This window comes from Triplophysa dalaica, chromosome 19 (assembly GCF_015846415.1).
Source record: "Triplophysa dalaica isolate WHDGS20190420 chromosome 19, ASM1584641v1, whole genome shotgun sequence".
Lineage (NCBI taxonomy): Eukaryota > Metazoa > Chordata > Actinopteri > Cypriniformes > Nemacheilidae > Triplophysa > Triplophysa dalaica.
This window is the reverse complement of record NC_079560.1, coordinates 15,368,830-15,385,040: the sequence shown is the minus strand read 5'-3', so window position 1 is coordinate 15,385,040 and position 16,211 is coordinate 15,368,830. Positions and strand designations below refer to the sequence as shown.

Here is a 16,211-nt window from a genome sequence, read left to right as displayed (position 1 = left end):
GCCGGTTCTCTTGCATGGAATCTTCTACAGTAGACCTAAAGGGACAAACTGCTCTACAGAGTGCGTTTCGTAACGTTATCTCCTCTCCAAAGAAGTGAAAACGTGACTACATTTTAGTGCTGTGTCAGCAACCATAGTGCTTCGAAAGGGAGGGGTGGAGTGAGCCGTTGGTTGCCATTCACAACCTCACCACTAGATGTCGCTAAAACCTCCACATTGCTCCTTCAACAAAACTTGTGTCTAACAAAACAAAATCCATATGTTTAGGCTGTTATGTATCTATGACTACTCAAACTGTTATACAATAATCATTTTCATAAGTTTGATATTGTGAACAATACATTAAGTTATAAATCACAAAAACAATGATGTTTGTAGAGAATTTTATACCATTTTGAACCATTGGAAGTTTACAGTACTGTTAGAATAGAAACACTAGAAAAACTGTGTTTTGGGTCACATTCCGGTGATGTAATGACGTTTTAATAGTTCTCATCCCCAATATAATCCAACACGTTACCAATTGAAGTTTCTGTTAAGTCCTATAAAAACCAGTAAAACTATTAGAATTTCTGTGACATTTTCCCATCAGTGTGGAATTAATTAAATGATTTTCCTGATGTCATCCTTTAGGTTTTTTACAGTAAATTCAACGTCGACCAGTAGGAGGACAGATGCACGGCAGGTGCCCCTCCATCACACCCCTCCCACCAGAGCGGGGCAAAACAAGCCATCCTCGCGACGACAGCAAACACAAGTATGAGATCTTTCCCCTGTCCTCCTCCGACAAAGAACACTGAAATCATGATTCTGAAGTCATGTCATCGCATTTCCCTAACGTTCACGAGCTGCTCTGAGGACCGCATAAAGTGATGCGCAGACTGAATCCAGTCACAGGATGAAATGCTTTTCCCGGTACCTGCCTTACATCTTCAGACCGCCGAGTATCATCCTCTCGTCCAGCTGTCACACTGAGGGTGAGTAGTGATGCGTTAAAACCTTTGCACTCTCGGAGTATATTGAGGAAACGGACTGACGCTATAGTGTCGAATCAAAGTGGAAGGAGAGAACATGAGGAGAGTATTTCCACACACATTGTCGGACACTGTGATTGCATAACATTGGAAACTGTGGTTTAAAATGTAGACTGTCAACATGTTTGCCTGGCCCATCACGAGCTGAACTCGTTTTTATAATAGTAAAAGTGTATTAAGAATAGTTCTTGTTGGATTATTATTTGCATTAGTATTCAAATGTCATGGTGGAACTATATTTGCAAGATAACAGTATAATTGTGATTTCCAGGGTTTTGTGTGATATTTGATGTGTTCACCTGTAAACATGACGTTATGAAAACAGTAAGTTTGTGGTTTCCGCTTTAAATACCACAGTTCATTAAAACTTGTGAAAATTTTAATCTATGATATATAGGTTAGTAGAAGTGTTGTAACCACAAGTGTTCTGCGTTTTGGTGGATTGATCTAAATCTCCTTTAAAGGGACGGTTCACCCAAAAATGAAAATTCTGTCTCACCTTCAAGTTGTTCCAAACCTGTTTACATTTCGATGTTTGGTTGAACACGATGTAAGATACCTGGAAGAATGTTAGCAACTAGATTTCCGAGATGTCATTGACTAGAAAAGAGATATGTTGACAAATTTAGGAAAACAAAACGTTTCTGGGGCACCTTCGACCACCATTTTAATTTTATCGTATATGGTGGTCAGTGGTGCCTCAGAAATATCAGTTGCTAACATTATTCTGAACATCTTTCTTTGAGGTTGACAGAACAAAGAAATGTGACAGGTTTGGATCAATTTGAGGTTTGGATCATTTATGGGTGAATTACCCCTTCAGCTATTCAATTCAATTCAATTCAAGTTTATTTATATAGCGCTTTTCACAATGTGCATTGTTCCAAAGCAGCTTTACAGGAGCAAACAGGAATAACAGAATAACACAAAGGTAAAACTCAGCACAGTGCGTGGTGTTTATAGAACAAGCAAGATCACACAAAACTACAAATACCATATGTTTACTCCATGGTTCATTTTTTGAATGGCTGCATCTATGAGGAAATAATGTCTAGATTTTCATATTTCTAACATAATTTTATTATTGTGAGAATATACAATAACTAAATCAACATACTCATTTAATGTACTCTCTTGAATATTAACCGCGGTTTTATTATAGTAAAAGTATAATGTTGGGTCGATTGATAACCTCTTTATTTTATCATAGTTTTACTATAGCAATATCATGGTTACATTATCCCTATTAAAGTGGAACAATGATGAATTTGTGGTTTGACCGCCATTATTATTGTTAAACTGTGGTAACGGTAGTAAAACCAGATTTTCATAACGGAATTTTGTGGATTAGCAAGTAATCATTGTGCACCACAACTCTACCAAGTCATGGCCTTAGTTTTAATTTTCATAACTTTTTATTTAGACATTAACCCAGAACATTCTACTGTACACACATATAAGTAGGATTTTAGTAGTAGACCACCTGCAGGGACAACATATTACGGAAATGTTAGTTACTTGACATTGCCCTGTATGCAGAATGGTTGTTTAAAAGGACCAGGTACCTCTTTTGTAGAAATATTTAGATAGCTGTCATTACCTGTGTCTCAATCACGGCTGTTCTGATATTAAGTACAACAGCACAATTGTGAATATGATTATTGCTCAGTTTCATATTGTTTCACGCACACATGCTGATTACATTCTCTTTGCATTCATTTGAATCCACGTAGGCATGAAAACTGAAATGCTGTAAACAGTGCAACCTATTCAAACGATTACCTCCACTATAAAAGCACTAAATTACATTTGCAACCAGGCAGTCAGTCTCATATTACTTACCTTCATACTTATCTATTATCTTGATCTAGTACTAAATGAACCAACAGGGGAAATACTTTGCTTGTGTGACAGTACATCCACTAATGTATAGAAATACCTCTACAGGGCCATATAGCCGGCACCCATATCACCCTATAGCCCAAGACTGGATGCCCACTGGAGCTAAGCAGGGTTGAGGCTGGTCAGTAGGCATGGGCCGTTTTTTTCGGTATGATAACCTTTAGCAAAATTACCGCGGTTTCACAGTATTGCAATTACAAATGTCTGTGTATACAAACTACAACTTTTCAACTGGACACAAATACATTTTATTTTTAACCAATGTTTATGTCAGGTAAAAATAATGCCTTAAAATCATAATACTTATTTTTTGTCCCATATATTAGGCCTTAACATCAAACATCGCATTACATGACTTAATTATGTATTTTTATGTAAACACAGCTCATACCTTCGAAATAGTATCACAATTTTTTTTTGTGGTTTTGAAACCTTGACTCTTTCCAACCACGGTATACTGTGGAACCGGTTTTTGGCCCATGCCTACTGGTCAGTACCTGGATGGGAGACCTGCTTGGAAACTAGGTTGCTGCTGGAAGAGGTGTTGGAGAGGCCAGCGGGGGATGCTCACCCTGTGGTCTGTGTGGTTCCTAATGCCCCAGTTTAGCGAGGAGGACACTATACAGTCAAAAAGCACTGTCCTTTGGATGAGACGTTAAACCGAGGTGTTGACTCTCTGTGGTCATTTAAAATCCCAGGATGTCCTTCGAATAAGAGTAGGGGTGTAACCCCGGCATCCTTGCCAAATTGGCTTCGTAACTCTGTCTCTTCTCCATCAATAACCTGTTGTGTGGTGGGCGTTCTGGCGCAATATGGGTGCCCTTGAATCATCCAGGTGGATGCTGCACTTTGGTGGTGGTTGAGGAGATCCCCCCTTCCATGTAAAGTGCTTTGAGTGCCCAGAAAAGCGCTATATAAATGTAACAAAATATTATAACCCCTGATTGTCTGTGAGAACACAGATACTTCATCTTAAAGCCCAGAACAACCTCTTCATGTAGCTGGCATACTGTATTGTACTTGTAATATAATAAAACACCTTCAGTTTGTGTTATATTCTCATACACATTCCTCTACCTCCTTACTTTTGATCGGTCTGTTCCTGAGAATGCACACAACACATTATCAGAGTCTTATAAAATATTTGCTTTCATATTTGTGTCTTCATGCACAATTCTGTTTCTCTCTCATGCTATTTTCATCTGTGCGTGCTGCTCAGACCTGATCGATCGGATCTTAAAAGGTTACACTTCCCTCGATGGCAATGATGTATTCTAAACGGTATTATGAAACCATATTACCAGTTTATGTTTTTTCTCAAGGCCGTCGTGGTGCCAGTGAGCTGTGTTTTATGAGACAAGTAGCTTGCAAGTTCTTCCCTGGAGCACTTGTGACTCAAGACTTTAAAGAAATATGAATGCATTCTGTATGACAATGTTGAAAGGTAGAACGCCTCTTCGAAAAAATGGCCGAGGAAATGTCTGTTTCTATCAAGAGCAGTGCAAAAAAAAAAAACACTGGTCACTCAAAAATAGGAAGGTTATATTTTTTAACCCTTGTTGCGCCAAATGAAATTGCAATTTGATTGTTTGTTTAAGAGGCTTGAATACAATTCGAACAGCGAGTCAGGCATCAAACCAGTTGTCTCACAAACTGTTGGACATATAGTAGAGTTTATTGCTTCAATATGGCAGACCTCAAAAAAATTGGATTATTTTCAACCCAGCGCCAGGTCAAAAAATGAACAAACCCAACAGTTGGGTTGTTTAACCCCAATGTAGGGTCAAATATAAACAGTTTGGGGTTCATTTAACCCAACAACTGTGTTTGTCCAACACTTTTTAAATGCACCAATAGGTCAAAAGGGAACGGACACAATCATTGGGTTGTAAATTGTTGTGCCAAATATAAACAGTTTTTGGGTTACTTTAACCCAACAATTAGGTCTTTCCAACATTTTTAGAGTGCATCATTGCGTCAAAAAGGGACGAACCAAAGGAGTTTTTGACAACCTAGTCTTGTAAACTGGAAACAGTTGGAAGAAACAGAACAGAGCACACTGACAGATTTAGGCAGATAAGGTACTGTAGGGCAAAATAAACACAACTGTCTGCCCACCAGAGAATTCCCCACTGAGTGTTGAGAGAACAAATGAGAGAAGTGAATATCGATTGACCTATGGATTCTGCTATTAGTGGGAAAAACATGTTTCCTCTGTTTAATTGGAAAGCATCACATAAACATCACAGGGGTGGTGTGGTGTCCTCACCTGCCTACATTTGCCAAGTACTATGGGTAAATGATGAGAGAAATTTCATTTTAGTGTGAACTATTCCTGTTTCACACAGTAAGTGTCAGCTGTATTTTTTTGGATCCCATGTTAACAGAGCATTCACGTGCAGTGCAGCGATGGTTTTGGCGAGTCTTTTTTTTCTGTGCTGCTCACGCTCAATAAAAGTGACAATGCATTCTTAATATCCAAAATCCACATAATTGGACATGTGAAAAAAAAAACAATTTTACCAGAAGTGATGTCTAAAGTGTTTTAAACAATCTTTCCAAAAATCTTTCCAATCTTTCTGACTTTCCAAAAAATACCCTTTTGTGATTTTGGGCCAAAACACAAAAGCCCATTTAAAGGATTTATAATAGTTTATCTTAAATTGAAGACTGATTTACCCTGATATCATTAAACCACAATACACAGTATGTTTTATGCTTATATTATGTGTGAGGGTGAATCCTCATTTCTCATCATAACTTTCAGAAAGGCCAAAAACTACATTTAGACATCATGTTATATGCTCTTATTACATATGTGTAAGGGGAAAGCGATTGAATCACGCTGTCAATCACACTCTCCTACACTGAGTGAATGGAGTGGAGTGCAAGGATGGAAGGGAGAACGGGTTAAAGAAATAAGGTAGGACAAACCAAATCATTTATAGGAACTGGACACGTTTTAGCAGTTTCAGCATCTTTGGGAGAAACCAGGGCAGAAAACAGCACAGGTCAGAGCGAGATCAAAGATGCAAGATAGGACATGTAGCTTTTGTATGCAAGTATATAAACAAACAAATAAATGCTTAGCTTTAAGGTGAGACACTGGAGATTTCTACAGACTTTTCCTCGCGGAAGGTCTGCATTCGGTAAAAATGAGCTAATCAAATATTTCCAATTCACATTTGATGTCCAGATTTTCTTATCATGTGGCAAGTAACCGTTCAATAAGTGGGATAATGTACAAGCAGCAGGTTGTTTTCGCGAAATATAAGATGAGATCCTGATCACACCATCGAGGCTTTTTTCTGCGATAACAACCGGCTGCCTGTACATTATCCCTTACGTAGAAAAGACTTGTCTCTGATTGTAAGTTTGTATAAAATTATAAGTGTTATCATTTTTCTGATGTTTGATGAAGACCTTGACAATGCCTGAAACGTAACTTGTATATAAAACAAAAAGTATATTTTTCAGTGAGTGTAACAGCACACATACATAGCCTTGGAGGACAGTAGATAATGAAATAAAAAAAGAATAAAAATGTGAAAGGACTGGAGAAGAGGAAAGACAATCACAAAACATGTTCACAATATTTGCTCAAATTTTCGATAAGTGCTGAGCTTATTTTCATGAGATGTGAGCATCAGAAGCAATCACACGCAGATGCTATCTTCACAAGATCTGTCAGAGAAATCTGTGGCCGTTTGTGAATGTGTGAGTGTGAATGTGTGATTATTAGGGACATGTTTGACAGTCACTCCTCATGATGCTGTGCTGGGCTGCAGACTGATGATGCACTTGCAATGTCAGCCTATCATGGGCCTATTTAAATGGCATCATAAAATCTGATGATGCAAATGTGATGCCAAGTTCCTTTTGTGTATAAGGAAACATCACTGATTCTTTACCAAACAATAAAAAAAAATACAGCGATCTGAAATACCTACAATGAAATCCCAACAAATACAAATGCTTACAATAAATAGTACAAAACTCCAGTAGAATACATCAACTCAGGAATGAATAGTTTCTTGATGAAAAGAGAGAAATTGCTGCAAAGAAAATTTGAATGAAAAAACTACAGTGACTACATTACGTCTCATACTTTTTTTAAACTATTGTAACACATAACTAATGTCATAAAGCTGTATTGTCATGATCCTGTATCTCCTTGACATGATTCTCGAGTCTTTAGGCAGGATCATGACAGACCCATGTGTTTAATGTGGAAAGGAACATTGCATTGTTTTGACGTGCCATGCATTCTCTCCAGTGTCTCGTCTCTCGGCCCCACCCCCTTGTTTCTCCGTTAGCATCCCAATAGTGTTTCATTCCCCTCACCTGCCCCGTGTAATCTTCCCGTTAGTTTCTCTTAGTGTTTCATTCCTGTCACCTGCCTGTCAACCCCCATTTGTCATTATTCCGTAGTTAGTGTTTTCACTTGTTTTCACTATCCCTTGTCGGTCCATTGTTTACCTTCTTGTTGCTTCCCCATTGGAGTACCCTGCTTTGTGTCTTCTCGTGGGGATTGCCTTGTTCCTGTCTTCCGTTCCTGTACCCAGTTATGTTTGTGAACTTATTATTTACATTATTTCTGGGACCTTGTTTGTTTGCCCCCTTTTGGGAAGTTTTAGTTTGAGTTCTTGTTTTGTGAGAACCCAGGCCCAGGCAGTCATGTTTTCCACATCGTGTGTTTTTATTTTTTTATTAATAAAAGTTTTTGTTAACTCTTTAACTGCCTGTGCCTGGGTTCTCACTCACCAAATCCTGACATGTATAGTCAGCAAAACTGTGGAAAATCTACAAAGCTCAGCTGAACTTAAAGTTTAACACTATTTTTACTGCCATGCTGGAAGTGCAAATCTTCTTTTGTCTTTGAATAAGGAACCAAAAGCTCAAACTAACTGTTACCAACGTCCGTTTACAGAAGTCGTGCCACACGGCAGCCATGTTTGCAACACTGAATAGTCCTATCTACTTGAATGGGGGAAGAAAGATATTTCTAAAATCTCTGGCATAAATTAAAATTAAACAACATGTTTTTGATCAACAATTAAAGCAGAGATTACTGTACCGTAATTTAAATTGTGCAAAAAAAACATTTTTCGAATATGCTACTGAACCTAAACGAAGGCTGGCAAACAACTTACAAAAATGCACCTATCTTTCCAACTTCCTATGCAAAATAGGTCTGACTCTTTATTAAGGCCTTACACATTTTAAGGAGTAGGATTGTTCATGAGAAAGTATTTGCTCAAGGATTAAACAGACTGATTTTAGGGTCTCAGATCTCTGGGTTCAGATTTGACTTGGTAATTAATTTAGTACAAATATCTGAGCATAGTATTTGTTAAACAGCGGTAGACCCATAATGGTATACCTTCTTTAAACAAACATCTTTTTTTTAAGCTGATGTTTATGGCAATCTTTTGGCAATCACTAAGATTACTTCTGGCTTTTGCTGATCTGTGTTGGCTTTGTAAATGACTGCCCTGTCTGCTGTGATATGTTAAGTGTATTTCATAATATCCATTTGTACATTTTGTTTATGCTTGTCTGCAAATGGAAACCATAAGACATAATGGAAAGCTGCCATACACCAGATTCATCACACTCAATCTCTACACATAACAAACAGAGAGTGAGAGATAGCAACACTGTTTCTTTAATGCGATACAATATTGAAGGCACTCTTGACTTTGCATTACATAACCCGTAAGAAAGAAAAATAACAGATCTGACATTTCTATATTACTTTACTAGTAAACATCAATGATATTAAATGGAGAGCAAAGGAGAACTTCTACTTAAGTCTCCTGTGTTTCGGATATTTCACCTTAGAAAATTAGGCCAATAAGTCTCACAAATGTGTCCATGAGAGTTTCAAAAGTCATCAACAATGTAAAAGGGCTGTAATCAAAAGTCAAATATAAGAGCTCAAACCTGTCTATTTTCTCTTTTTATTTGCAATGATATAGGAGAAACATCAGGGACCTAGTTGACACACAACTGAGAACTCCAGATCTCCAGTTCATGCCAATCTCATGTTAATCTTGAGTAGTAATGCATACCTCCTCTCTTCGAATAGTATTAAGTTTGATCACATTTATAAAGATAGATAGGATTTTTTGTCATTAAATTTTGATGTTTTCTTATCTAATGCAATGACATTCAAAGATGTGATGTTTGGCTCTGTTGTTTTCCCTGACAAAGGATTAAGAATAGATGGATTAGTCTTGCATGGCTGCATGTGAATCTTAAGGGTCCAGCAGCTTTGAACATGCAGACCAAACTTGTTTATCTTGATGTAACATTCAGAAAAGATCAGTAAAGATTAGATTTAAATGCGAAACAGTCAAAATGCGGGAAGAATCCAGTATCATAACAGCTGTATAAAGCCATTTCATGAAATGTACCTTTTGTCTATTCCCTACTATGACACAAACATCTGGAGATGACACTTTAATGTGTGCATTTTCTACTAAAAACAATTAATTTCTGCTAAATGCTGTTAAAATGTTCCCCACTTTTTTTAGAGATGTTTATTATTACAAATATTTTATTCTTCTGGATTCTAGCCCACATACATTTTTCATAAGTCAACATTTTGAACTTTAGAGAGAAATTAAGAACACACAAGTCAATGAATTAGTTCAAGAACATAATCTGTGCCGTGTGAAGCTGACAGTGCACGATCAGGTCCCTTGGAATTTATGGCGTCTTGACTCCTCCAGCCATAAGATGCTTTTGTGAAGATCTGGAGTCTGTCAGATCTTCTTGGTCTCTTGGGTTTTTGTTGGCACAGTAAAAGCAGGACTGCTGTCTAGACAATCCCTTTGGCTTTTCTTTCTGCAAGCTCTCAATAGTTTGGGCTGCCGTGGCCACTGATATGTACATGTCTGGTTTAGGACCCCAAAGGACGGTCTCGATGCTGAATCATTGCTCTTTTGATCAAACAGGCTCTTTTAGAGGCAGTGTCATGTTCATTGAGACCTAAAGCTAGATTTTAATTGAGCATGTATGCAGGGAGGTTATGCCGCACACCTGACACACAATGGGCACTACAGCTCCGTTGCTTAATGCTGTATGTTGTTCATCAGTTACGATGTGCATCTGATAACCAATTGTTATGCATCCATGCTAACACAGGACAGTGAAGCATCACAATCCCTTGATGTAGCTGTGTGAACAGTAATGGGGTGTAAATGTGGGTCAGGTTGAACGAGCAGGGGTCAATCGAGGGATTTGGCCTGCATTTAGATGGGCATCTGGTTGGCATTATATATGCATGAGGGACAACCGATTATGGATAGACATGACGAAAACAAGCTGTCAAGGGTTTATTTAGGCTCATTTGGGTTTTTGGACAATCTAAAATTTACACATATACAACAGCAAGAAAATTAAGAGAGAAATCTTCATGTATTCATCATTTCTAGATGTATTGTGGCTATTACAGTCTGTTGAATTTCAACAAAATCAAACCTCAGGAGTGACAAAGTCATATTCTTCTAGCTTTTTGGGAAAACAGAAAATGAGCTGTTATCATTTGACTGCTGTTGTTCTCCACAGAGATCTGTAGAGGTCCATCAATAACTGAACCCCACAGCAGCAGGTAGTCTCCCTGCATGCCTCATTTCAGAAACTCATTTTCTATTCAGTTCTGCCATCAAATCCATGTTTGCCGCTGAGCCATTTATAGTAATTAAGTGTCTAACACATTAATGCGTCTTCCCCCTGATTCTGTGTGCCTTGAGGTACAAAACATGATTCAGTATTGTTTCGGAACAAGTTTGATTTGGTTCAGTAATTGATTTTGAAATTTGGGATTTCTATGTACAAAGCAATGTACTCATGCTCATTCTTTCATCATTTACTCACCCTCATGTCATTCCAAACCTTTTAAGCGTTTCTTCTGCATAACACAAAAGAAGATATTTTGAAGAATGTTGGTAACCAAACCCCCATTGACTTCCATTGTATGGACACAAAACCACCGAGAAATTTCTCTAAACATCTTCTTTTGTGTTCCACAGAAGAAATAGTCATATACAGGTTTTGGATGACACGAAGGTGGATAAACAGTCACTGAATTTCAATTTGTGGGTTAACATTCCCTTTAAGACCCAGGTAAAACTACATAGAGAGAAAAAGCACAGATCTACCATTTGTACTGCTAGCAAAATGAATATGCTGTAAGAAAAATTCATAATGAGATCATGAAGAGACAGCATCATCAGAATTAATATATCCACAGTATACATGAGACTCATACAATCGACAATGGGAGTAATGTGTAGAGTTGCCCATTGGAGGGCGCCAGCTGACAATGTTTTATCTGCAGGGCACTGTAATGATGGACAGAAGTGTGGGATGCCAGATGGTCGTGTTTCTGCATCACCGCCTCTTTCATGAACTCCTGTCATTTTAGGCCTGAATAAACATTTGGACTGCCAGATCTGTGAAACTTCATAAGACGTGAATGAGACACTTGCATTCGCGCAAGCTTGTGTAAACGTGTGCTGTCACATCCTCTGTATCTCGCAGCACAGATGGCCATTATTATTCTTATTAAATGACAACCGCAAAGGAGAACGACATCTTAGCTAACAGTGAACGTTCTTTCAATGTTCCCTCAAAGTTACAAAAACGTTCTTGCAGTAATATTAAACAAGCGTTTAAATAACATCATGGGGTGCTATAAAAACAACATTCGTCCATTGTTAGTGTAATGTTTAAAACATTTAAAAAAATAATAACCCAATGGGAACATTAGAACATTTAGTTTTTTTGCTGCTGCCTGTCACAAACTGTTGCTCAGTTTGTACAACGTTGCTTTTGCAATGAAGAGGTCATGAGATCCATTCCTAGAGAGTCGCTTTGGATAAAAACGTCTGGTGAAGGGCAATTCATGTATAGTCATAAAAACCTGTGAGTCGAAGACCCCACACCTCTAGGTTAATGCCACCTGATTCTGAAAATAGTGAAGGTCACCTCATTACTATTTAATCACCATTAGTGCCTTGTTAAGATGCTTCCTCCCATTAATAATTCAACAGTCATGTACAGGATTCTTAAGTTGAACCAGTTATTCAACCCTCAGACGTCAAGGTTTGAACGAATGGATTAATATTGAGGATATTGTAATGAATGCTTAATGATGGACAGATGTGTGTTCTCGTTGTCATGGTTACACTGGCTCAGACTCAGTGTATCTGGCGGGGAGCGGAGTTTCCTGCTATGAGCTGTCTGCCTGATCCACGGAAAGCCTTCTCTGCGTGAAGCGTGACGGATGTTGAGGACAACGGGTCAACGTTTAAAAGCAATGGAGGCGAGCCATATGGCATCTCTGCCATACTGCCCACACTGTCAGATTTGATCTTAGTCATTGACCTGTTCCTGTAGCTCAACTGGTTGAGCATGTTGATGTCATGGGTTCGAATCTCAAGGAATTTATACCTTGAATGAACTATATGGTGTTTTGGAGGTTTTTGGGAGGTTAGGAAGTGTATGACATGAAATGAATGTTCCAACACTCATTTACAGATTTTTAAGGAGCAATGTGGAGATTTTTGCGGCATCTAGTGGTGAGGTTGGGAATTGCAACCAACGGCTCACTCCAATGGTGGCTGACAAAGAACTTAGATGTCACGTTTTTTCTTTTTTGCTGAAGGAGATAACGTATTTATGAAACACGCTCTGTAGAGCTGTTTGCCATTTAGGGCTGCTGTAGAAACAACATGGTGAATCCCATGTGAGGGGATCAGCGGTGTATTTATAGAAATAGCTCATTCTTAGGTCATAAAAAACAAAACGCCTCATTATGTAAGGTCTTTATACACTTCTGAAAACACAGTTGTGAACTTTATATTGCATTTATGTCTATACATCTTCCAAAAAATTATACATGGGACCTTTAAACGACATGAAGATAGAGATATGGGAAAGTTACAATATTTACATACAACTCACTTTGCTTGACCATGCACCCGGTCTGCATTTGAATTGAATGTATTTGTGTTTTTGCTAAATGTAGTTTTTCTAAACGTAAAAGCAGGCTATCACAGTGGTGATGGACAGTTGCTGGCAAAACTCAGATGTCTGCCAAACTCTGACCATTGATTTTCCTGACTGAATTAACATTAAAAGAAAACTAGCCAATGGATTTTTGTGTCAGTGACGTCTGCCATAAGCAGACATATTGACTGTGACTGTTCAGGACATACGGTTCAGCGTTTTTGTTACATGGAGGCTAAACAGTTCGATCTTCTTTCTTTCTGCACTGTACACATCTGCATGCAGCTCAACATAATAAAACATGTCATAAATATGCAGAGTGCGTAACATATTATTCACATAAGCAAAAAAATCCATATAATGTTTGGATGTATTTTCTACCTAAGTGTATCTTGCCGGTCAGAACCAATTCATACTGAAGCTTTTGTTTCTGTTTTTATGTGTTTGGCATTTGCATTTAGCAGACGCCTTAATCCCAAGTGACTTGTAGAGCATTCAATCAGTTTGTGTGTCTCCTGGGAATCAAAACCCTTATGTTACTAGCACCAAGAAGAAAGTTGTAACTACATGTTATTAATTTACAGTACATGCACATACTTTTTTTTCACTTCGTTTTATTATTCTTTATCATCTCATTATACATATCTTTACATATACATGCATATATTTCTAATATGAGAATGTCTCCAATACGGAGATCATTGTGGATAAAACTGTTCGTGGCATGATGGTTTTGTAACATTTTATATTGTGAGACAATAGTGTCTTCTTCTCCCTGACCTCTTGGAGAAAAATTATCTAAATATATTACAGTAATAAAACGATCGAAATTATTATATATTGTGAATATATTTTATGTTGTGTATAAGTGTTTGTGCCTGTGTATATTCAAGTGAAACTAAATTAATATTGTTGATTGAAGAATAACGTTCTTAGGAAAGCCACTGCACAGGTGCAAATGTTTGAGCACCTGAGGGTTTAAGGCACGAAGACAAACCTAGGGCTCAGTCCCAATGGATATCGTTTGTGCTTTGGAAATGGCTCAGCTCAATAGTCAACAACAGCTTTTCTGGCTAAAGAGGGACAAGCACACGTTTCAGTCTAATCTGGCATGCAACGATTAGCTATTACATTCACATTTTTAAGTAAACGCTTTTATCCAAAGCGACTTACAAATGAGGTTAACAATGGAAGCAATTGAAAACAACATAAGGACAATTATAAGGACTATATTATATTGACATCAAACCTTAAGGGGAGAAATTGAGGCCACGAGGATTTAAGGACTTTCCTCGCTCACACATGCACACGCATAACACACTGCTTCATGATAGAGTTGGCAGTCTGCTGCCGGTCTGTGTGTCCTGAATGGAGGAGTGTTAATTAAAGCAGGAACACTATTGATCTGAGCCCCCTCCAGCTTCCCCCAACACGCCCCAATAACCTCATAATAATGTGTGTGAGAGAGAGATAGAGACAGAGAGAGTTGTGGAAGGATTGAAACACAAAAGCAGGAGATGTTAATGCCAAAATGAATATTCACCAGTGGTCTAAATTACTCAATATTCTATTCAACACTGCAATATAATAATAAATAAATATTTAACTTGGAATAGTACAAGTGCATGACTTATCATCAGGTTTTCTACTATAAGCCTATGAGTTAAGTTTAAACCTCTATTGAGTGAACAGAAAGAGTCATCGGTAATTCCACCAGAGCTGGTATCAAGATGTAGTCCAGGGGGTTGGCGTGCCCTGTTATCTCATAATGAAAGGGATTTGAGGTAGAGAAGATTGATCATTCTGCACTTAGTGTCGCATAATAGGATTTGGGACGCAGGGATTTTTAAATGGTTAACAGTAAGAAAAGAGCTGGGGTGCATTCTTCAAAACTGGGTATTGTTGAGGATTTCAGATAAGGGATTTGATTCATTTTGAGTGAAATTCAAGTGCACCGATGTGTTAAATTACTTGTCCAGTCTGTTAATGTTCTAGAATGAGAGTACTTGCAGAACGAACGTATTTAATATCAAATATAGCTTGAATGCACTTTAAGTTGCTTTGGATGAGAGCACCTGCCAAATGCAAACATGTACATTTTATCCAAAGCCACTTGTATTATACGTTTATATTATTATTACATTACATGTAATAAGTAAATGTCAAAGAAATGTAAAGTAAGTCTAAACGGGCATTACTTTGCATTATTTGCACACAATAATGTATAAAACAGTCATGAATTTAGAATCTAACTATATGCAGGTTTGCGTTAAAATGAGTTAAAAATACAAGAAACTCGTTATTATGAAAATATACGTAATATTGTTGAAACCAGCACAGTCTTGATAAACTAAAAATTTTAACAATTTAAAAGGAGTTTAATGTTGTCTAGATTAAATATGTTGAAGATATTTGAATGTAAAAACAAATGAGCTATTTATACATTAATTAACTGCTTTTCACATCATCACGCTCATTTGCGTGCTCACGCCGGTGTGATGCTGACGCAGGTGGCGCGCGCTCTCGGGAGGAGTCACCGAGCGCGCCCGGCGAATCGAACCGCAGCATCGCCAGTCCAATGCGGCGCGTCGATACGAGCTTCGCGTCAGCGCTTTACCGCGCTCATACAGCGAGACGGAGAGGAACGCGAGCCGGTTACCTGAGGCATCTCAAACAGCTGATTTGAAAGCGAGGACGCGGCTTGTACTTCGGATGACGCTCGTGTTTACATTAAATGACGCACTCTCCTGCAGCCCTGTGACACAGTGAACCGGTTGTTTGCTTATTGAGGGATTTCATTTCTCTTCACCATGACTGCGCGTCCGCGTGTCGCGCGGCGGACTCTGGGCTGAACGCATGAGCGCGGATCATGGATAGCGCGTTGCCTTTCTGCTTCTTCTCTCAGTGTAACCAGCGCGTTTCTCGATGGATGAGGACATAGAATCCCGCAAGATTAACAACAGCTTCCTCCGAGACCACAACTATGCGACTGAAGGTATCAGACTCTCCATCCCCTCCGCAGGGGCACTTGCATATGAATGAAAATTTGAACGAATGATTTGTATTAAATTGTGACATATGAATAATTACGAGAGAGAGAGAAAATATGTATTTCAGTTTGTCCAGAAAGATCTCAATTTGTTGATGGGAATCCTTTTTTTAGAGGGACAGATGCATGTTTATTACTTCATTTGTGAGTGTGTCAGTGATGCTGGCTCTTCCTTATGGTGTGCATAGATGCTCTAACGTGAAATA

General features: G+C 38.3%; 1 protein-coding gene across 2 annotated transcripts in view; it reads left to right on the top strand.

Annotated features, from left to right (window-relative positions):
• The first annotated feature begins 568 nt into the window (after nt 1-568).
• Nucleotides 569-16,211, top strand: part of ppp2r2bb (protein phosphatase 2, regulatory subunit B, beta b) — a 51,351-nt gene continuing 35,708 nt past the window's right edge. Inside the window, exon 1 of one of the 2 annotated variants that reach the window (XM_056730645.1) lies at nt 569-977. In XM_056730645.1, coding sequence (XP_056586623.1) covers nt 899-977 — 79 coding nt within the window. In that variant the 5' untranslated portion in view covers nt 569-898. Of the gene's footprint in view, nt 978-15,516; nt 15,952-16,211 lie in introns of those variants that run through there. The other variant, XM_056730647.1, reaches the window with a different exon arrangement.